General features: G+C 54.8%; 1 protein-coding gene and 1 long non-coding RNA gene across 6 annotated transcripts in view; one reads left to right on the top strand and one right to left on the bottom strand.

The window, feature by feature from the left end:
• TP73 (tumor protein p73) overlaps window positions 1-21,449 on the top strand; it is a 36,776-nt gene that overhangs the window by 7,216 nt on the left and 8,111 nt on the right. For 4 of the 5 annotated variants that reach the window (XM_068658733.1, XM_068658735.1, XM_068658734.1 and 1 more), the window contains exons 2-4: window positions 314-409; window positions 1,111-1,234; window positions 8,248-8,493. In XM_068658733.1, the coding sequence (XP_068514834.1) occupies window positions 314-409; window positions 1,111-1,234; window positions 8,248-8,493 (466 nt within the window). The remainder of the gene's footprint in view (window positions 1-313; window positions 410-1,110; window positions 1,235-8,247; window positions 8,494-21,449) is intronic. The other variant, XM_068658736.1, reaches the window with a different exon arrangement.
• On the bottom strand, window positions 16,827-21,337 carry LOC137843466 (uncharacterized). Its single transcript, XR_011089540.1, has 2 exons — window positions 19,762-21,337; window positions 16,827-18,835 (listed from the first exon to the last, which is right to left on the bottom strand). It is a non-coding gene; the product is annotated as an uncharacterized lncRNA (long non-coding RNA).

Genomic DNA, 21,449 nt, shown 5'->3' with positions numbered 1-21,449 from the left:
CCGAGTCACAGGATTGGCATTTAGCAGAAATGGGCTGGCATCCAAGCACCCTGCCACTTCGGCCCTTTCCAAAATACCCACATCTGTGTAAGAATGCTGTCATCACCCGAAACACCACCCTTACGAGAAAGCTGCAGCCAGAGGGCTGCTGCAAGGACACGGCCGTGGTGCTTTGCTGGCTGTTCTCTGTGCAAAGCCAGAAGCCAACACTGTGCTGGAAGGCGCTGAGTGGCTGTGGGGGATTCCTGCTGCCCCCCTCGATCAGGTATGGCTCTCCAGCAATGCTAACCTTGTTGTTTTTCTTTGCCCCTAGAGTGATTTATCCTTTGTCAGACTCCCCCTCTGCGAAGATGTCTGAGTCGTCTCCAGCCGATGAAGGTACAACGTTTGAGCACCTCTGGAGCACACTGTAAGTGGTATTTGATCGTTTGTGTCGAGGCAGCAGTGCCCCTTTGCTGTGCAATCTGTGTTAGCACATCTCATCAGTATGGCCTGGAGGGAGACAAGTTTCTTTCACATGCTCCAGTTTTCACATATTCCTTTTCTGCATTCAGAATTTTGCTCCCAGGCTCCAATCTCTCTGCTCAGACTATTTCATCTCCCAAACCCCCTTACCTCAGTGATGCTAGAAAGTCAGAGGCTGGGGAGTTTGCGTACACTGAGTGCAGGGCCCCACAGAGGTTTTGGAAACTGTTTCTGAGAAGGGTTGTGCAACCACCAGGATTCCCAACACACAACATAAAGCCAAAGGAACGAGCGCAACGAAGGGTGTTCGTGCACATCAGAGGTCAGCATCTGGCCACGCTTTTTGCTGGAGGAGACAAAGGTGTTTGGGCAGCAGGGTCAGAGTGCCTCCACAGCAGCTGGGGAGAGGAGGCACTGACTCATCTCTGCTTAGAGAGGAGCAGCCCATGTCCGTTGTACCTTGCCTGATGGAAGCTCCTCTGGCCCCAGCAGCACAGCACCAGCCCCTGCCCATGCCCCTGTAGCACAGCGTGCTGGGGAGAGGGCACCTGCCAGCACTGACCAGCCTGTTATTGTGATCTGTGGCCCTTCAAAACGGTGCAGGCTGTGCTGGAGAGCTGACCATCTGCCATCACTTTCTCTCAGGGAACCAGACAGCACCTACTTCGACCTCCCTCCGTCCAGCCATGCAGGCAGCAGCGAGGTCTCCAACCGCACGGAGGTGACGATGGACGTGTTCCAGCTGAGAGGCATCAACGACTCCGTGATGGTGAGCGTACCTCACATACAGACTTGTCTTCTTCCTGGTGACTGGGTGGCTTTAGAGTAGAAAATGGGAGCTTGATGGTTCATAAACCAAACAGAAACACTACAGGTGCAGCACTGCCAGTATTTGTTTGGTGTCTGCTAACCTATAAAAGTGACTGTGCTGCGGTTTTGCATCCCTGTGGTACAGTGGTCAGTAAAATAGTGGCTACGTATTAATACATCCTCTAGGCCATTCTCAACAGCAGCACCAATGACAGTCACAGTTTTGGGGCTGGGAAGCAAGAAGGCAGCTGCCCCAGTCAAAGGTAAAGTGCAGCAGTCGCAGTGACTGTAGGAAGCACGCTCTGTGCTGGGCACGTGCATCTTCCTCCTGCTTGCTTAAACATGCAGCAGGGCTTCTGCGCTGTGATGACGGTGGAGCTCAAGTACCTCCACAGAAATAGAGTATGATTTGCTCAGGTGTAAACATGCTGTGTAGTAAAGTTGTTTGCAAGCTGCTCTGCAGCCAGGGCTTCTGGAGGGCCACGTCATTCACTGCTGCAGCGGGGCTCGGCTGGGTGCTCCTCTGAATGGTCTTTCAGAGAGGAAGGGCACGGCAGGAAGAACTTGCTTCGGTAACAAAAATCTCTCCAATTTGCTGGTTAGGATGTGCTCTGTTAGGAACGGGCTCCTCAAAATTGCTCAGCTTTAAAATCACTGAGGCCGTGCTTCTCTTTTCCTGAGTGCTGGAGGTGCACCAGGGGTAAAACCCTTCACAGAGATCAGCTTGCCATCTCTGAAAGCCAAGGGCTTGGTTCGCACAGTGTAACCACTGCTCATCTGGCCTCAGGATCTCCCCCTGCCCAGCCAGGCATTAAAAATCCTCTACCAGACATCTCAAAGGCAGCGGGGGCCTCTATAATGCCCCCAGAGCACATGCTGCTGCATTCACGCTCCTCCCAAGCCCTGCAGCCTCCCGGGAGCATCCATCCCTTCCCCAGCATGAGGCAGCTCTGGCCGTTTCAGCATCTCCCTCCACAAAGCCCCCGTTTCCCTCCTCGCCAGCTTGCATCCCCTCCCCCAGCTCCCTTTTCCCTCGCTTTCAGCTTACTTTCCCTCTCTTGCGGGCCTTTGTCTGCAGCGGGGCAGGAGGCTGAGCCTGGCAGACGGCTCAGGTGGAGCCCCTTGTGCTAATGACCGTGGAGCTGTCCCTGCACTGATGTTCAGCCTTGCTTGGCTCCTTGGTGCTGCCGTGACTGAAGCCACCCGCAGCAGATTCCTGCTGTGAGCAGGCTGCGGGCTCACAGGGGCAAGGAGCACAGAGGCAGAGCCAGCTCCCAGCCCTCGCTCGCAGCAATGAGCCAGCAGTACATATCTGTGCTGGCCCCCTCGTGCAACCACTGCGTGCTGCAGTGCTGAGCTCAGAGCGAGCTCCTGCTAGCTGTTGTCGCCGGGAAGTGTGGCAGGCTGACGTGCACGAAAATAAACACACAGGTGAAGTGTTGCAGCCAGCCTGACCTGGAGGTGGGACCAGGGAAGGAGCAGCTGCTGAGTACCGGGGGTATCTGGAGGATGCCAGAGGCAAAACACGTGGGGAGCGGTGGTGCTGCAGTGCCTGGCTCTGCTGCTGCTGCTCGGTGGCTGCCAGGACACCCCCGTGCCTGCCCAGCCAGGCAACTGGGATGCTCTGTGTCAGCATCGCGTGGATGTTGGATGGCTCCACCAAACCTGTAAAGCATCTCAGGGTCCTGGGGGAGGAATTGCTGTGATTAAATGTGAACAGCTCCTCAGCCACCCTGACTTTTTGCCCAGCTTCAGGACCTTCAGGTGCTGCTGCGACCTGGCTGTGCGCGGGTCCGTGCATGCACATCGGTGTACAGAGGGGGGTGATCCACACTGGCTCCATCTTTGACAATACAACCACCACTCTTCGGGTTCCCCCTCAGCTATAAGATGCAGAGTTCTGCAGTGGGCTCTGGCTGACGTGAGGACCGTTCCTGCCCCTGCCTCGAGTCATAAAGAAACCTGACTCATCGCAGGGCTTGTGCTGTAGCCGGCAGTCCTGCTGCTTCTGACGTCGTGCCCTGCTTTCAGCCAGATGTTGGGTAAACATCTAACTCGTTAGGCTTCTTCAGAACATCTCTCGGTGAAACAAATCAGTGACATGAGACAGGATGGCAGGGAGCAGAGCATTTATTAGCGGATGTAAGGGTTGGGACACGGGAGGCTACCTGGCCTCCGGGCAGTTTTGTCAATGGGCCCTCCAGGAGCTTTTGAGCCAGGAGAGCCCTGATGGGAGCTATTGATGTGGTTTGTAATGCCACTGAGGTGCAACTGAAAGAAACCCCAAGGGCCCAGATTGGGGTGGATGGAGGGACAGAAGGACACAGTGATGGCCATGACATTCACGTCCAGCTCCACAAGCACAAGCTGGAGTTATCTCAGTCACAGCCACCCCCGGCTGCGGAGAAAGGCTTCTCTTGGGATGGGGTTTGACTCCAGCGACGCTGCAAGCAGCTCTCTGGAATTAAGCCTGGCTGGGTTTAATTACGGAGCAGGACCCCCGCTCCCCTCGGTGGGGATGGTTGGTACAGCCTAGTCCATCGCTGGGCAAGCTGGGGCCTGCCCCGTGCTTTAATGAATAGTCATGAGGGACAGAAGGGGGTGGGCCCCGTTTTGTTGTTGGATGCAGCTAGTTGACAGAACTAAGGGAGATGAAAAAAGCAAAAAAAGCCAACAGACCGCACACAGGTGGCCAGCACAGCATCCCTGGCACTGCCTCGGCAGCCCCGCTCCCCATGGTCCGGCACCGCAGCTCCCCGGCCGCCTGCTCCATCGCCCCCCGACCCCATGACTCCTCTGCCGGGAAGGTTCCCACTGGTCTATAACTCCCACGAAGACTAAAATGCTGTACATCAGCGACCTGATGCAGCATTACACCACGGTAGGTGCTTCTCTTTGCTAAGGGGTTTTGCCTTCTTGCTCCTTGCCTAGAGTTGTGCCCTGGTGCCGTGGCAGGAGCGCGGTGCGGCCGCGTGCCCTGGCTCTGCTCGCGGAGCCTTCGTGCTGCTGCTGCCCGGGACATGCAGGGGACACGGGGCTCTGGAGGGACCCACCTTGTGGACCCGGCACTGTCTGCACCAGAGGCAGTCGGCAGCATGAGGAGAATGAGCTGTGCCTAATTGGGATGGTCGCAGCTTCATGGGCTCGGTGTGCGTTTCTCTCGTGTTTTCCTGTGCTGTGTGTTGCAAAGGGTGACTTAAACCTTTTGTGGAAATGGACACGGGCTCCCTAACCTCTTGTATATGCAAACTGGGGTGTGCCTGCTCTGGAGAAACCCAGCTAAAGGCAAAGGGCAGCTGTGAGCATCCTTAGGAGAAAACTCTGCCTGCGGAGCCCGGAGGTGCTCGGCACCTCAAGCTCTGGTTCCCCTCTCAGGTGCAGGCACTGCAGCTCCTGGCATGTGCTGCATTCCCAGGCAGCTTTTCCTTTCATGGCATAGAGGCTGGAAGGGTAGAGCAGATGAAATAGCACCTGTGCTTGCGGGCAGCAGAGTTTTGTCCCTGTCCTCCAGGGCTGAGGCTGCTTTCTTAGTCAGAAGGTTTTTGGATCTGTTGTCTGGTGTCCAGAAACACTTGGATACAGACACAGATACAGACAGAAAGGTGCGCCGTTGCACTTCCCAACCAGAAATTGTTTCATTTCTCCTTTTTGTCTGATGTGAGTAGTAGAAGCATGTATGTCCTGGGTTCTTTGTAATGCTGCTGCTCGGGATGCTATCATTGCATCCCTGTGGATATTTATATAGGTGTGTGTATGAACACACACACATATATATATATTTGCATATACACACACACAAGCACTGCGTTGGATTTGTTGACATACATACACACAAACACCCATGCTTGGATTGGTCTGCTAAGAGAACGTCTCCAAAATTAACTCAGTCTTAAAAGACGAGTCAGTCATGTACTCACTTGGCTCTGTGTATCCCTGCCGGGTACCTGGGGGCTTTGCCGGGTGCTTTGTAACCAAAATGTCCCATGAGTCGGATAGACTAGTGAGACTGCTTATAAAAACCCCATAAAACATGCAGAGAAATAGTATTAATTGGGGTGAAAAAGGCTTAAGGAGATCTTCTAATCAGCAACAGCTGGCTTTCACACCTTTGTATAGCCCAAGAAGCATCAGCTGACTCTAATGAACCTGATTCACTTAATTCAGGTGTTAAATTTTCTAGGAGAAAGCACTCTTTTATGTCATACATCTTCACTTGAACCAAAATTAACCTGAAAACACTGCAGTTGAGGACGGTGGCCTAAGTCGGCCCCGTTCTCCAGCTGCCCTTCCCTCTGCACATCTCCAGCCATCCTCCCTGCCATTTCCAGGGGACGCCTTCCCTCTCTGCGCTGCAGCTCCAGCGTGCTAGCTCCCGAGCAGCAGGCATCGCCAGGAGGCAAAAAGCTTCCTGTTTATTTCCCATTTCGACAGGATATGAGTAACTGGGCCGGCACCCGCTCCTGAGCTGCCTGGCGGTGCGAACCCAGCCTGCTTTTGTCTGGCTGTGTCCATGCGTGTGCAGTGTCAGTGCTAAAAGTCGGCTTGTTTGCTCCTTGGTACTCTCCGTTTATTCCTAAAAATCCGCCCGTAGCTGGGCAGAGGGTGTGCACTCCGCGTGTTCCCTGCAGTCCTTCCATGTCCCGGTCACTGCAGGAGAACAAAACGGTTCAGGCTCAATTTCCATGGGTTATTCGGGCTGTGGTTTCGCGGTGCTCCCCTTAAAATCAACAATCCTTGTTCCTCTTGTGTTTCTCCTCCTGTGCGATGTGCCTCACACCTCCCGGCCCCGCTGCAGTGCCACCAGGGCTGCCCCGTCCCTGGGGTCCTGCTGACAGCCGGCGGTGGGGAGCAGGCTCCCAGCAGGGTGGCAGCAGCTCTCCACGGGCACTTTTAATTCCCATTTTGCTGCAGTTTCTTGTAAATTTTTCTCCAGGTAAATTCTGGGATTGTGGAAAGCCCGGATGGGCGTTGTTTATCATTAGCAGGGCTATTTATAGAGCAGCGAGGAGGAATAGAGGGGTTTCTGCACATGTTTTTAGGGGAGAAAATGGCTGTATTTGTAAAAGCAAGTCGGATCTTGTTCAGCATTCCTCCAGTTAGTCACAGACTCCAACGACCTTGTGAGAGATGCAGACAACAGGAGAACTTTCCTGGGGAAGGATGATTGCGTTTAAGCCATTATACATCGTACGCGTTTGGGTGAGGTTTGGATCCCAAGTCAAAACACGTCTCTTGATTCCTAAGTTGTGAGCCTCGCAGCCCGGCAGCCTTCCGAGGGAAAAGGCAGATCACCGAGCCTGCTGCTCCTGGCCAGGGGTGGGCTGACAAATATCGCTGCCTTCTGGTGCCTCCTGGCTTCCAGGGCTGCCCTCGGTGGTGCTCAGCAGCTGGGGGGCAGCCCCTGAGCAATTCAGGGCTTGCAGATCTGGGGGAAAAACATTCTAGCTGCTTGGCGAAGCAGCCAACTTTGGGATTTTTTCTCTCTTTTGAATATTAGTTTACCTGTCTACCACAGAAAAAGGGAAAAAAAAAAAAAGGTCTGATTTTCAGATGAAAGGTGATGGCCGTTTTAGCCACGCTAATTTTGAGAATGTCCTTTGCTGAGGCTACACCTGCAGATAAAAGAGCTGCCAGCTTTTTACTGGAAATATCTGATGATAATTGTTCAGAAGATGAATAGGAAAAAACAGTAAAAAGCCAGGTTTTGGCCCGTTGTACATGGAACAAGAGCCAGTAGATGTGCAAATCGGTACCTTTGCTCTGTGACCTTATTTGCAGTGTGCCGCATCACAGCTATGCACTTGTAGGTTTGAGGTTTTCCCCAAATTAAACTTGCATCAGTGAAAGCCACTAAAAGCAAACACCCCAACTAGGAAATGAATTACACAAACCACCATTCAGAGCTCCTTCTTCATATTCATGGCAGGGCAATCCTTCCAGAAACGGTGCGGTGCGCACGTGTGCACGCATGAGAGGTGAATGAATGCAGAAAATATGTCTGGAAACCGGGTCGGATTTTCAGAAATGCAATGGGAACGAGCTGTCGGCAAACAGGGCGGCTGCTCAGGAGTTTTAGGTACCGACCAGCTCGGGCAGGCAGTGCCACCCGATGAGGCTGAGCTGCTCGCAGGGTCCAGCTGGAGGCATCCAGGGGCTTGGGCTGGCTGCCAGAGCCGTGCAGGCGATTCACAGCACCACAGAGCTCCGGCTACCGGGGACAGGGCATCTCCTTCCCGCTGCAGGAGCGAGGTCTTTGCTCAGGGCAGCCAGCATCCCACAGCCCAGATGGAGCCCAGTGGCTCCCAGCAGCTCCCAGTGGCTCCCAGCATCGCTGCGGGACCCTCGGTCCCCTCCTGCCCCGCGTGAGGTCTGGCCCTGCTTTACAGGGCATGGTTTTGGCTGGTGTTACTGCCGTGGAGGTGTGGCACTGAGCAGTCCTTTACTGGAAATCTGTAACCTTGATGGGTCTGGTGGGGTGCTGGGAACCTGCTGAACTTTGAGGACAAAAAGAGCCTTTCTGTGGTCCTTGCCTAGCAGAGTTTGTAGTGCAGTGATCATTGCTCCCCCCCTCAGTGCAGTAGGACATTGCCCCTATCCTAGCAAAAACCCCAAAACACATTCCTGCTCCCCCTGCTAACAACAAAAAAAAAGTTATCTGCAGCCACACGTGCGACAAATCCGGGGATCTGGGCATCTGGCTGCCTGCAGTGGGAATGAGGCTGGTAGAAGGGGGTGACTTACATGTATTAGGTTCACCCTTCACACAAGTGGTGACCTGTTTAAAAACCACACGGACCCAGAACAGCTCCTCTGGCTCCTCTTCCCCGCATGCTGGCCCTTTAAGGAGGCTGTAACAGGACACCCGAAGTCCTGAAGAAGTGCAGCTGAGGTTTCCATGTCTCTAAACTGGCTGGTGTTGTCTTTTTTTTTTTTTTTTTTTTTCCTCCCTCCTCCCCTTTTCCCTTCCTCCAGTCCCAGTTTAATTTGCTCAACAACAGCATGGATCAGAGCATCGGCAGCAGAGCAGCCTCCGCCAGCCCCTACAGCTCCGAGCACACCTCCAATGTCCCCACGCACTCGCCCTACTCGCAGCCCAGCTCTACCTTCGACGCCATGTCCCCGGCTCCCGTCATCCCCTCCAACACTGACTACCCGGGTCCCCACCACTTCGAGGTGACCTTCCAGCAATCCAGCACAGCCAAGTCGGCCACCTGGACAGTAAGTTGCATGTCTTCCTCGCTCCCCTGGAGGGATGCTTGCTGCTCCAGGTTGCGTTTTCGGCCAGCCCGCCGCAGACACGTGAGTGCCCGGGTGCTGTTTCGCGGCGGGATGCACGGGGCACGCTGGCTCGTGCACAGCCTAAAACACGGGGGCTCTGCCTGCGCAGGTGACCCTGAGAAGCACAGCGTGCAGGACTCATCAGGGCTTGCTTTTAAGCTCGTTTTCGTTTGTTTTCCCAACTGGATCGTTAAACGCGGTGATTTGAATATAACCACCGGTGCAGGAATCCCCTAAAGTGAGGCTAAATGTCCACAAATACCACAAAGCTGGAAAAATGCACGGGGAAAAACGCCTGCCATGCTCTTGTGGCAATTCCCAAAGCATTTTCCAGCAACTGCTGTCAGGTGAGGCAGGAGGTGAGATGGACCTTTGCTGTGATCTGCTGGGACCGTTCTTAGCTGTGCCTTAAGTTCTTGCTTTTCATGCGTAGTCCTCTTTCGTCCTGTGTCAGAAGGGTAACGCAATCTCTAGAAGTCACAGCAAAATAACAGCTTAGATTTGGAACCACAAAGGGATGGCTGCACAGCATCACGCGGTGTGGGCTCAGCACCTTGGTACTTTGGAGCTGAAGCACAGCTTTGGACCAAAAGTCCTCCCGCATGTCCACAGCCAGGCAGGGGACTCCTCTGCACTGATCAAGAATTACCCTGAACACAGGGCAGCTGTTTTTTGTGGAAAAAAGGTCATAAAGTCCGGCTCCCGGTTTTGTGTAACGCTGTCTGCAGCTGTAAGAGCAGCACCCGCAGCTGTTACCAGGCATTGCTGCCGTGGAGGTTTCCCTGCCACGCGGTGAGCACCTTCAGCCCTCCTCACTGCCACCTGAACGCCTGCAAGAGCTCCTCGTGGGCATGCCTGTGGCGGGCGTTTGTGTTCCTTAGGGAATGTTTCAGAGCGGAGAGGCTGAGATGAGACAAGTGACACAGGGAGGGAGCAACCGGGCTTCCTCCGAGGCTGTCACTTGATGTTATGGTGAGGCAGGCAGGACCCATCGGGGCGATGCGTCAGCTCAAGGTGCGATAATGGCTTTTATTTTTGGGAGCCGATGTGTTTAATTGCTAAGAAAGTCCTTTCCATGGCAAATAGGAAGCGTCTTGGGATGCTTTTGTGCAGGGACACAGCGAGCTCACTGCCCTGTGGGTGCTGGCACAGCACTGGGACGTGTGCCCATGGAGCATACGGGTGGGATGGGATGGGATGAGGTGGGATGGGGTGGGATGGGACAGCCTGCAGCAGCCTCAGCAGTGCTGTGTCCATCCCCTGTGAATCCAGGAGCTGACCTGGGCAAGAGGAGCCCCGTGGCAGGGTGTTGCTCTCCCCCAGTGCTGCAGGGATAGTGACACCGCTCCCTGCGCTCAGCGTTAGGACCCCCGGTCAGGGTGAGGAGTCCCTGCCTGCCCCCCAGGGGACGGGCTGGCAGGGCAGAGCCGTGCAGCACCGCACTGACAGCTCGGCTCACTGCGGCAGCCACGTCTCCAGCAAGCTGTCAGTGAACTGCTGCTTGAATCCAGCCAAGGTTGTGGCTTCACTGCAGACTTGTGCTGACCCGTGGCCGGGATGAGCACCAGGATTAGATACAGCTCGCCCTCCTGGGAGTGGTTGGTCTGTCACTTTTTTCACTGTCTTTCCTTGCAAGCAACTGCTAAAGGATGCACGTGTTAGGTCTGAAGGTCCCTGGGGCAGGCTCCATCCCACTCCTACCCATGTTGGGGGATAAGTCCTGCCAGTTAAATGTAAAGCTGCGCAGGAAGAGAGGTGTTCAAAAAGGTATTCCCATGCCTCAAAACCACAGAGGCATCCGGAGAGAGTTGAGGAGCAGCCATGAGCCAGGACATCCTGCTGAACCTCTCGGGGTGATGCCAGCCATGATGGGTAAAGAACCAAAAGAGAAGGCTGTGCTCCTTGGTGTGAGTTTGGAAAGCAGAACATCGGAACAGAAACCACACACCAGTGCCGTGTGTCTCACCCAGCTGTCCTGATGTGGAGGGAAAAGGCAGGGAAATGTCGTGCGCTTGCTTGCCACCGTCCCTGGCCGGACAGGCTGGGGAGACAGCTGGGGGATGCAGCGGGCTGGGCACTGCAGGGTACCCCTGGGCAGAACTGTCAACAGGATAGGTTTGTGCACGCCAAAATATGGAGAGTGCACCCACTGCAAACGCACCGTGCTCACCTTTAGTGTAGCAGGAAGACCCTTCCCTTGTCCCAGATGAGGCACATTGCTACTGCAGGGAGTAAACTGAAAAAGATCTTTTTGACTGCTTGTCCCCAAAACAGCAAAGGAGGGAGCAGCAAGAGGCTGAGCTGGTGCCATGCAGTTAGCAAGCCCGTGGTGGCACCTCTGCCTCGCTGGAGCCACCCTCAGCGGTGACACCACATCCTGCTGGTGGCTGCACCCCAATGCGAGCGCCCCATTGCTTCTGGGATGGGCTGGGAGGAGAGGGTCTGGCAGGCCCTGGTTCAGCTGCTGAAGTCTGCGCTGGGCATCACCTGCACAGGGCTAACTCCTGTGCAAAGCCTTGTCATGAGCACGGAGAGCTCTGCAGACAAGAAGTGGTCGGGAACCAGGTCTTTGACTCTAGTTGAACGTAGCCCAGCCTGTCTGAGCATCGCCCTGTGCTGCCTGCGATCCTGTAGCTGCTGTGTCCTGCTGGGAGCTGTGCTGATCACGAAGGGCTTTTAATCTCAAGACTTTGCATTAAGGTCTCCTTTGGATATCAGAGCACCCAGTGCCACAATAACCTCGGGGAAGCCCTGGGACACAAGAGATCCTTGGCAGATGCTCTGTGGGCAGCCGAATGTGCCGCAGAGGATGCGCCCCACCAGCCAGCACCAGGAGCTGACATTTCTGAGCACCAGCCCAGCTTTCACTGCACCACTGCTGAGCCTCGTGGCGAGCAGGAGAGCCAGCAGTGCCTTGCACCCAGCAGAGCGTGGGGGATGCTTGGTTTGAGACAGTGGTGCCGCAGGACCCCCAAAGGACTGCTGCCTGACTCCCTGAGGGCGCTGCCTGCCCGAGGTCCTGCTGTGCTGACAGATTTGCTTCCACTCCTGTTCCTTGTGCTGGAAGAGGGCTGCTTCCTTCCTCCCTCTCAGCTCAAAATCTGCATTAAAACTGCTTGAAAAATCCATCCTGGTTAAAAGCAGGGACGAATTCAGCAAAACATCGTACCCTGTATGTTGCCCATCAGCCGGTGTACAAATACCAGTGCTTGTATGCAGTGTGACTCTCTGCATAAGTTGTGGACATGAATACAGAGGCATGCAAGGAAGAATGGGAAAGCTGTTAGGAAATACAGGCGCCTGGCAATGAAAACTAAAACGTATGGTCGGTAGGAACAGGGACAGTGACACTGCACAGCTCAGTAATGGCCCAGTCCTTGCCAGGAGTAGCTGAATTAACAATCCTGGCGTGGTAAAGGACGTGCATGGTTTGCACATGGAAAGAAAAAGCAGTAAAATATGCTTCCTATTTCATCGGTAGCTAAGGCAGCCTCATGGCTTCTGAATATTTTAAGACTCACTGCACCAAATGATGCACACTAAGAAAGCTGCAAGCCACAAACTCCCCTGCACGGCTTTGTCCCACGTCAATTCAGAGCCCCGGGGAGCAAACCGCCATGAGAGCAAGGCTTCATCAGACCAGCAGCTCCAGAGCCTCCTGCAGTATTGGGCTGAATCGTTGAGAATCCAGCCAACAAAGAGCTGGCGGTGCACAGGCAATGCCAACCCAAGTAATTCAGCGCAAACAGCCTTATCAAAAGATTTGACAGAGTTTTTTGATATGATCATAGCATGGAGCCTAACAGGCTCCTATTTTTGAAGGGTTTAGCCTGAATCCCTCTGGAGGCCATTCCTCTGGGACACGTACAGTTATCCATCCTCGGATAGCACAGTTCACACCGACAGATAGGTCACAACTGGAAAAGGGAATGTGGCAGGGAACCACATCCCATATTCTGAGATCCCATGGAGCCCTACCACGCAGTTACCCCTAGGCTTGGAGACCTGTATGTGCAGCTCAAGCAAGCAATGGCAAACAGGTGAGACAAAACCGAGGTGAACGTGGCTCCCACATTTAGGAAGGGAGAATCCTAAGAGCCTAGGGCTCCTGGATGAGAATCCACGTGGACACGAGCTCTCCACGCCGCGGGTGGTCTGGGCAGGATGGTGTGACCCACCGGGATTGGGGCTGCCTCCAACCACGGCACCGCCGAGACCACGGCCGCAGCGTGTGCAGCTCGTGTCCACACCTCCAACAGCCTGTTGACAAAATAGAAACGGTTTGGGAGGGAGATCCAAAGAAGATGAAAGATTTGGAACAGATGCCTTGTAGGAAGATACCATACGGCATGAAAGGTCTCCCAGAGAAGAGTAAGGGTGGCTTGATCGCAGTCTGCAAGTACCTGCACAGGAGATGGTTTCTGATAGCAGACAGCTCTTTAATCTAACAGAGAGAGACATAATGAGATCCAGTGCTTGGAAGCTGAAGCCAGGCAAATTCAGACTAGAAACACGGTGGAAATTTTTTAGCAGTGAGGATAATTAACCATAGGAACAATTTACCAAGGAATGTGGTGGAATCTCCAACTCGTGCAGTATTTAAATTAAGAGTCTACATATCTTCTGAGAGATAAGCTCTACTTCAAGCAGATATTGTTGGCTCCATCCAGGATGAGTAGGCATGGGGCTTAGGCAAGCAGTGCAGGAAATCCAACCAGAGGATCCAAATTTGTTCTTTCTAACCTTAAAAAGGTGAATTTGTTAATTTATGAAACGGACAGATGGGTAGAGCTGAAGACTTTGAGCATGAATTTGGGGCCCACATTTGCCACAAACAGCTCTGTTTTTGCAAAAGGATGCCAGGCAGCTGGTGGGCAGGGGGTCCCGAGTCCCCATGCTGGCCCTGACCGATTTTGGGAATGACTGCTGGCCCAGCTTTTGGGAATCTCACCAACCTCTGAACCGAAGTCACTGTGCTAGCCTGTTCCCTATGAAGCCCTCAAGGCTGCCGCCGCCTTCGTTTTCATTTTTAATGGCCTCTTATCAGCAGAGAGCGAAGAGCAGATGCTGAAAATAAGGTTTTTGAAGCCCCCCTCCAGCAGGCTGTGCCGATGGGGCTGGGAGGAGGACGGGGAGCTGGGGCTGTGCAAGACGAGGCACGCCGGCAGCCTGCCTGTTTGTTGGAAGCTATCAGGGCTCTCGGTTCCCCGGAGCTGCCCGTACATGCAAGAGCCGCGAGCTGATCTTGGCTGTTTTCTCGCAGGCAGCCCCTCGCCACGCCGGCCAGCTGGTAACTGATAGATAATTAGTATTTTTCTCAAGTCTGGTTCAAGGGGGAGCAGCGCGCCCTCCCCTTTAAAGCACTCGCAGAAGCGTTAATGGGGTCTTTGGCCTCCCGTGGCCTGGCTGCAAAAGGGGCAAGGCCTCGGTGCTGGCAGCTGGGGCTTGTGCTGCAGGAGGGGATGAGCCCAACACTACGCAGGGAATGGGACACCCCTAACCCCAGTGAGCGTGCACGGTGGTGCCCAGGCCATGTACAGCACCGTGCCTGCTGCCCTGGGGCACCAACAGCCGGGGGTGGGAAGATTCCAAGGCTGGAGAGGGTCAGAGGCAAGGGGAGGAAGCCCTGCCACTGGGGATGTCATTGAGCAACTCAAAGCAATCCAGCCAGCATCCTGTGCTCGGCTGGCCCCGTCCTGGTGGTTCCATCAATACTGCACTGGGAGACGGGGAGCTGAACTGGTTCCTCCGATATAGCTGAATGGGGAGGATGGAAACAACTGGTGCTGTTGGAGGGAGGTTCTCCTTGCTGGCTGCTCTCTGAAGTACGTTGAGATGGGCAGGTGTAAAGAGGAGGGGGAGATCTTCAGGAGAATCTGTATCAAATGCTTCAAACTCCAGCAGCTTACCGCATTTCTGAGAGGTCTCCATACAACAGCAGTAGCCTAAAGATGAACAAGGGCAGGCGTAGCTCGGTGCTCTCCATCTGAGCCATAAACATCTTTGTTTTTACGTGAGTAGTTGGGCAGAAGAGCACGGGTATTTTGGCATGCCAGAAATAGGAAAGCAACCTCAGCATCAGCCTGCTCCAAAGCCATTGAAGCCAGCCCACTGGAGGCTTTCCATGAGCTTTTGCAGGGCGTGGATGAGGCTCCAGGAGCCCCAGACACAATGGAATTAAGAAAAAAAAGGCGAAGGAATTTGGTGTGCGATGTTCCAACACGATCACACTATCAGCCCCACTATCTCGAACGTGTATGGTATGCACGGGTCAAGGGAACGACTTGCTGGCAGCTGCCTCTCCAGCAGGAAGGTAGCACGGTCCCATGGGGACGGCTGGGAAGGGAGAGGGGATGGGGACGTGCCGTGATGAAGCAGCAGCAGTGGCTTTGGCCAGCTCCCTCCTGGTCTGCCAGGAGCCCAGGGGTGGAGGACGCCTCCCGGCCAGCCGTGCCACCTCGAGCACAGCTGGTGGGGACCCGTGGAGCTCTGCAAAGAGCCCATACCCAACGGCTGCACCTGCGAGGCTGCTCAGGGTCCTCTCTGTCCAGGCACCTTCTCGGGCTGGCTGCCTGGAGGGGGAGATGCTGTGCTGAGCTGGGCACCGCAGCAGGTCCTGGGCTGCTCCCACGTGTGTGTGCGCCCAGAGGAGCCAGCACCAGACCCTGCAGGAGATGGGCTCCACACAGGCTCGCCTTCCCTTCCTCCCTGGCTCTCCGATGTCCAGTCTTCATAATGCAGCGTGAAATAACTGAGCTGGTAGATTTCTGGTTTCCTTTTTGGACGCTGCTGAGCTCCGGTGCAGGCTTGGTCATTGGACCCAAGCACCCAGATGCGTAGGGGAGGCAGACTTACCAGAAATGATTAAAAAAATCCCCCGGTGTGCCAGCACTGGCTGCTGAGGCAGTGACTAAGAAAGGCAGCAAGCCTGGCTGGCAGTTATTTTAGGGATGTAGGCACCAGGGAAGGAAGGGAGAGGAGTCCTTTGGGGGTGCCCGATGTGTCCGGCACCGGTGGGGGCTTTTCTCTTCGGCACTGGTGATGCTCTGGGCATCTGTGAACCCCAGCTCATAGCAAACGAGCAGCAAGGTCACTCCGGGAGGAATTTCCAACTCAGTGAGAAGTTGTACAGGCTAGTGATTAAAAAATGGTTATTAAAAAAAAAAATTAGAAAGGGAAAAATAAGCTCTGCAGTCGGCATGTCTTCCAGGATCTGTCGTAACAGATTCGTCCGAGCCGGTTAACGGTATTTGCGGTTTGCAAGATGCTACATGTCTGGGGAAGATGACAGACACATTATTATCACCTCTCCACTGCGATCTGTCCAAACCTGTCCCAGGATGCAGCTCCGCAGCTGCTTGCTCGGGAGTGCAAGGAAATTAGCAGCCGGAGGCAGCACTTTTCTTCTCTCTCTCTTGCCAGGCTAGTGGCTTTATTGGGATCCATTGACTGCAGTCCTGGACACGTCTTGAGTAGAGCTAATGAGGAGACTGGAATGTAAAGGAGGAGGAGGAGAAGGCTGGTAGGGAGGAGGGGGGAGGATTTGTGGAAAAAGTAATTGTTGAGCAAATCATTTCCTTCAAGAGAGAAAGGAGGACTTGGCTGCAGCCCTCCCGAAGCAGGCAAGTCTAGACGCTTCGGTGTCAACAGTTGAAGATAAATAAGATTTTATCAGCTCCGAATCTGTTGGGACACATCCTCCTAGCGGTTCTGCTGCCCTGGGAGGAGTGCAGCAGATGGACTTCTCTGCTAGGTCTCTCCACGCAGAAGGTTCAGGCTATTTCTTGAGCGAGGATCTCAGCATACATGGGGAAACACACCTCTGCCACCTCCTGCATCCTGCGTGGTGGCTGCAGGTCCAAGCAGGGCACTGGCCTCTTCCAGAGCAGGTCTGGGATGTCTGCAGGGGCTGAACGGACAGGAATCTGAAGGCTTAATTCAGTGCTGTTTCACAGCAGCCACCGCATTAATCTCCCTGAATTTCTCTAGGGCATGAGGTCCCTTGAACCTCGTAGTGCACAAACCCTTTCCTTGGATGCAGCAGCAACAGCACTGAGAGAACTGCTGGAAGGGAGAACCAGGGGGTCTCCACAGGGGACGATTACACCATGGAGCTTCATCACTCCGGTGTGTTTGTGTCCCATTGTGTTCAGCGTGGGTACAGCAGGGTCTCAGTCTCACCCAAGTACCTGTTTCAAACACAAAGGTGAAACAAGTCCCATCCAGGGACCCTTTGGAATAGTAAGTCCCTTGAAAAACAGAGGCGCATGCTGATAAACAGCTAGCATTTAATGATTGTGCTTCTCCATTTGTTCTTACTGCTCTGGACTTGCACTACAAGACTTTACAGTGGCAGGGAAGGAGCAGCTAAAGGTGCTGTTGTATTTTCGCTGCAGCAAACCAGGGTATGATGACATTAAGAGCCCCGTGACTGTAGGGAGAAAAGGGGCACGTACGTTCTGCAGGTTTATGGAAGTGTAGGGCAGGCTGCTCCTGTTTGCACCATGCTGTCAGCCACAAGCCACACCGAGGTGAACCTGTTGTGCTCCGCAGACGTTCAGTAACAGGCAGCCCAACGTGCAGAGATGGCACAACGAGAGCTGGAAGAACAAAACCGATGGTCCAACGCACAGACCGGGAACGGGAGGCACAGGAAGGAGGTGCCCAAAGGCAGAACAGACTCAAACTTGTGTAGGTGCGGAAGAACTCTTAGGACTGACGCCTTTCAGCCTTGCTGCAGCAGTGCTGGTGGTGCTGGGGACTGCACCCGGGTGTCCCAGGGAGCTGCTCCCGGCCGAGGCTCCGACACCGCTCCGCAGACACAGCCCCGGCTGCGCTCACTTCCCACATACCAGGGACAGCTCCTCTGGCCGGGGGCCAAGGAGTTTCCGCAGCACGCTCCCCCGCCAACGCACGAACCTCTGCTCCTGGGGGTACAGCCCGGCCTGGGACAGCGACGGGAGCTTTTTATGCATGGCTGAGAGCAGAAGTCGCGGCTGCTGCCAGCTTGCAAAGCCGTGCACAAACAGGCAGGACATGAGTGAGCAGCCAGAGGCTTGTCCTTAGCCCAGGTGGCAGAGAAGTGGCCGTGGCAAAAAGAAGACTGAAGCATCGAGGTGACAGCACCAGTCCATGCGATAAGTGCTGGTATTTCGGTCTCCCAGGTTCTGCTTTTCGCTTTGCAGCCACCCTGTTTTGTGCTTGAGGAAGGCTCAGCACCTCTCTGTGCTCTCTGCAAGCCAGGTGCACGCACTTCAGCTGCAGCTCATAAAGCACCAGCAACTCAAAGCCATTGCATAGCACCAGCCTGCACATAAATCACCTGTGCTGCATTATTGGTGATAGATCAGCAACTACAGATTACCAGAGAGGAGCAGAGGCACCTGTTTGCCTCTCTGCTGGGAGCCTGAACAGGACATGCATTTTGCTGTCCCTTAGGGAGAGCACACATCGCTCTTCTTGGCTGAAAATACAGCTGGGGATGGAAAATAAGGCTGGAAGCATACTCTGGGGATGTGGAGTCTCTGGGTTGTAAACACATAGTGAAATGAGATGCTCGTTCCTGTGGTGGCCATGCACAAGCTGGGGCTGCAGGACGGGGAGCGCTTTGCTCCAGCAGCTGCAGGGTGTGCAGGGGGCCCACGTGCTGCCGTGCTCAGCCCGCGCTGTGGGCACAGGCTCACGGGACGCGGCCCTGATCCTTCTTGCCCAGAGTTATCGGCACGGAGTTCCTTAAAAGAAGGGTTTGTTATTGTTGAAGGATCTTTGAAGGCAATCCTGGAGCTGTTAAGACACGATAAGGTTATCAGCGGAGGCATGCCTGTGTTGAGCGGCAGCCTTTCTCCCTGCGGGGCAATCGCTGTGCTATTTAACAGAGATTTATCCATGTCATAACATGGTATAATGAGAGAATTTGTTACCAAAGAGCTTGCCATAATGCACCTCTGCTCCTCCAGAGCAGTTTTATTTCCCAGGCATGTTGAGGGCTGCCCGGGAATGTCTACATGAAAGGATCCTTTGACAGGAGTTGTCAGTATTTTAACACCTGGCAAGGAAGAGCCCCCTCCAAATAACCCTTGTTTTGCCATGTTGTCTCCTCAAAATGGGAGTGCTGAATCCTGAGTGCACCCCTGAGAGCAGGTTACGTGGGCTCAAGCTTCTCTTCCATGCAGAGATGGGATCCGTGGTGCTGCAGGGGGGCTGCGTTCTGCATCTCGGCACAGTCCCTGGTGGTGCACAGGGAGCTGATCTGACCCCGGAGTCACTGTGTAGTCAGAGTTAGCTGGAATCCCAGGAAAATGTAGGGATTTTGGTGAAAGGCAGTGTTACTGAGCATCAGCCTGCTGGCAAGGCTGTATGCTCCAGATACTCCAGGTTAATTCTTGCTGCCAGGCTCAGCTTTGTCACATCTCCACATCACTGACAGCCTCCAGCAGGCACAGCATCCTCCTGCTCTGTCTCCAGTGCCCTGCAGCTTGCTGTGCTGGAGTTGTCGTCTTGCTGGAAATGTGCTGCACCTTCCCAGGCTCCCCTTCTGCCAGAACGAGTCCCAAATACCCTCACATCCTACAACAGCCCCATGTGCAAGCCTTGCTGCAGCACCCCGATGCTCCTGCTTCAGGGCAGGTTTCCTGCCACAGGGAAAGCGCAGCAGCCATAGCGCTGCACCACGCTGGCAGCAGGAGCCTTGCTAGCCCTTGCACACCTGTATTTTGATGGCTCAGGACAAGCTTTAACATCCTCACAAATATTCTGCACGGTGGTATTTTCTTGGCACAGAGCGCGTGTTGTGGGGATGAGATAAAACCCTCTGAGCAGAGGCATGCCCTGCCGTGCAGGAACTAGCTGCGCTCCGTGCAGCAGGGGTGGGCTCTCGCACAGCAAACACATTCCTTGGGAGATGGAAAACAGCATGGCACTGGCAAGGCAGAAGGGAACCACATCTCCTTGCACGTGTGCCCGAGACACATTTACAGGAAGGCAAGGGATGAGTTGTGCACCCCCTGCCCCTGCTCTCCTGCCCAGCCTGCAGCTCCCTCCCACCCCAGTGCACACTGCCACCTCTCCTGGCTGGGACAGGCGCTTGCCACTTGACCCCATGGGGTCCCAAACTGCCCTGAGAAGTGTCCTGGGGCTGTGCACAGGGCAAGCACCAACAGACCCGAGAGCAAACCCACATTGTGACCCATCTCTGTAGGCTGTCCCTACCTTTAAGGGCTCAGAGCCCCCCGTGCTTTCTGGTTTCCTCCAGCAGAGATGTTTCCCTTGCTGCCCTGGGGATGTTTGGGCTCACAACGCAGCATCCCCATCTCTCACACATGTTGCTAACCCCTTGGAATTAGGGTGCTGCCCCAGTGCCTTTTGTAGGCTCTGCCCTCACAACTCAGCGCACCTGAGCGGGGAGGGCAGGGGGCAGCAGGTAACCCCTTCCCGTGCCAGCCACACACCAGAGTGAGATGGGGCTGCACCGTGTGGGGACAATCACTGCTCTTGTAAGAGGAGTTTGTCCCTTGCTGGTGATCAGACAACCCCTGTTGTGTCTGCACAGTGAGCGTTTTGGTGCTTACAGCCCATTTTCTATGAACACACCACTCCGGGGGGGTGCCCCAGCTGCTGCCCAGCATCCTCCCCTGCTGCCAGCCCTGGCCGAGCTGCTGCTACCACTGCAAGTGAAGAATTGAGTCATGGTCAGGAGAAACCCCGTTCAGCATTGCACTTGCTAGACATAATCAAACTCTGAGGTCTTGCATAATTAGCTGTAATTCTGTTATGCAATGGCAAGCATGGGCTCCTCAGCCGGCTGGGAAACCCTCCCTAGAAGGCCCCGCGCTGCATCACGCAGTTGGTTGCATCTGTGCATTAAAGCTGTGTATTTCTAGGGAGAAAAAAAGTACTGAGCAAGAAGTTACTGCCGAGACAGCTTCCACACGAGGTCCTGTGGCCTCTCCCCAACACGCACGGGGGATGCACGACTGCAGGGCAGGGACCTGCTGCACAGCGTCCCAGCAGCACGGGCAGTGCCGCCGCGGTTCCTCCCCCGGCACGCAGGGAATCTTCGCGCTGGCACAGCACCCCCGGAGTGGTTACAATACAATAGGCAGTAATTGGTTTTGTAACAAGCCATTATTTTAATTTTCTGGGCTGCTGCCACGTTGGCGGTTCACTCGGAGCACTCAGCAGGCAGATGGTGGCTGGATCCGAAGGGCTGCGGCTGGGCTGCCTGGGCGTGGGGCGAGGTGCTGCAGCTCTGCCCACGCCGGTGCCTAGCTGGATTTACACCCTAACAGCTTCACCCCATGGAAGCAGTGCTTTAGGGCTAGAGGCAAACTGCCCAGTGCAGAGTTAATGCAGTTCCACTCACCAAAAAGGAGGGAGGACAGCCGTGCGCACTGCGGTTAGCAGCGCAGCAGAGCTCACAGTGCCTCTGGCCTGCACATTTCATGGTTGAGCTGGTGGATGGGCATGGTAACAGGGAAAGGAGTGCTCAGGGCAGCTCCTTCAGGGGCTCAGTGCATCCCGTGTGCCTGTTCAAAGAAGAGCTGGTCCATACAGAGGTTGTTGGAGAGGATGTGACCTGTGCTTGTGGTACTTGTGGCTGGGAACGCCTGCTGCGCTTCCCTCTCCTGCTGACGCTGTGACTGCTGGCTGCTGGCAGCACCCCTCCTCCTGCTGAGAACACCAGGGGAGCTTCCAGCTCCCTCGCAGGCTGGGAATTCCCAGTCCTGTTCAGTGAGAAGCCAGCAGCTGAAGAACGAACATGGGGTTTAGGCGGGGTTGCTGGGGCAGGGCTGGCCGAGCTCGAGCCCTCGGGCAGGGACACGGGTCCCAAGCACACAGCAGCCCTCACACGAGGGGTCCAGCAGGGATCCCGCTGTCCTTATTACACATTTGTGTTC

This window comes from Anas acuta, chromosome 22 (genome assembly GCF_963932015.1).
Source record: "Anas acuta chromosome 22, bAnaAcu1.1, whole genome shotgun sequence".
NCBI classification, from domain to species: domain Eukaryota; kingdom Metazoa; phylum Chordata; class Aves; order Anseriformes; family Anatidae; genus Anas; species Anas acuta.
The sequence above is the reverse complement of the archived record's forward strand: the minus strand, read 5'-3'. Positions and strand labels throughout refer to the sequence as shown.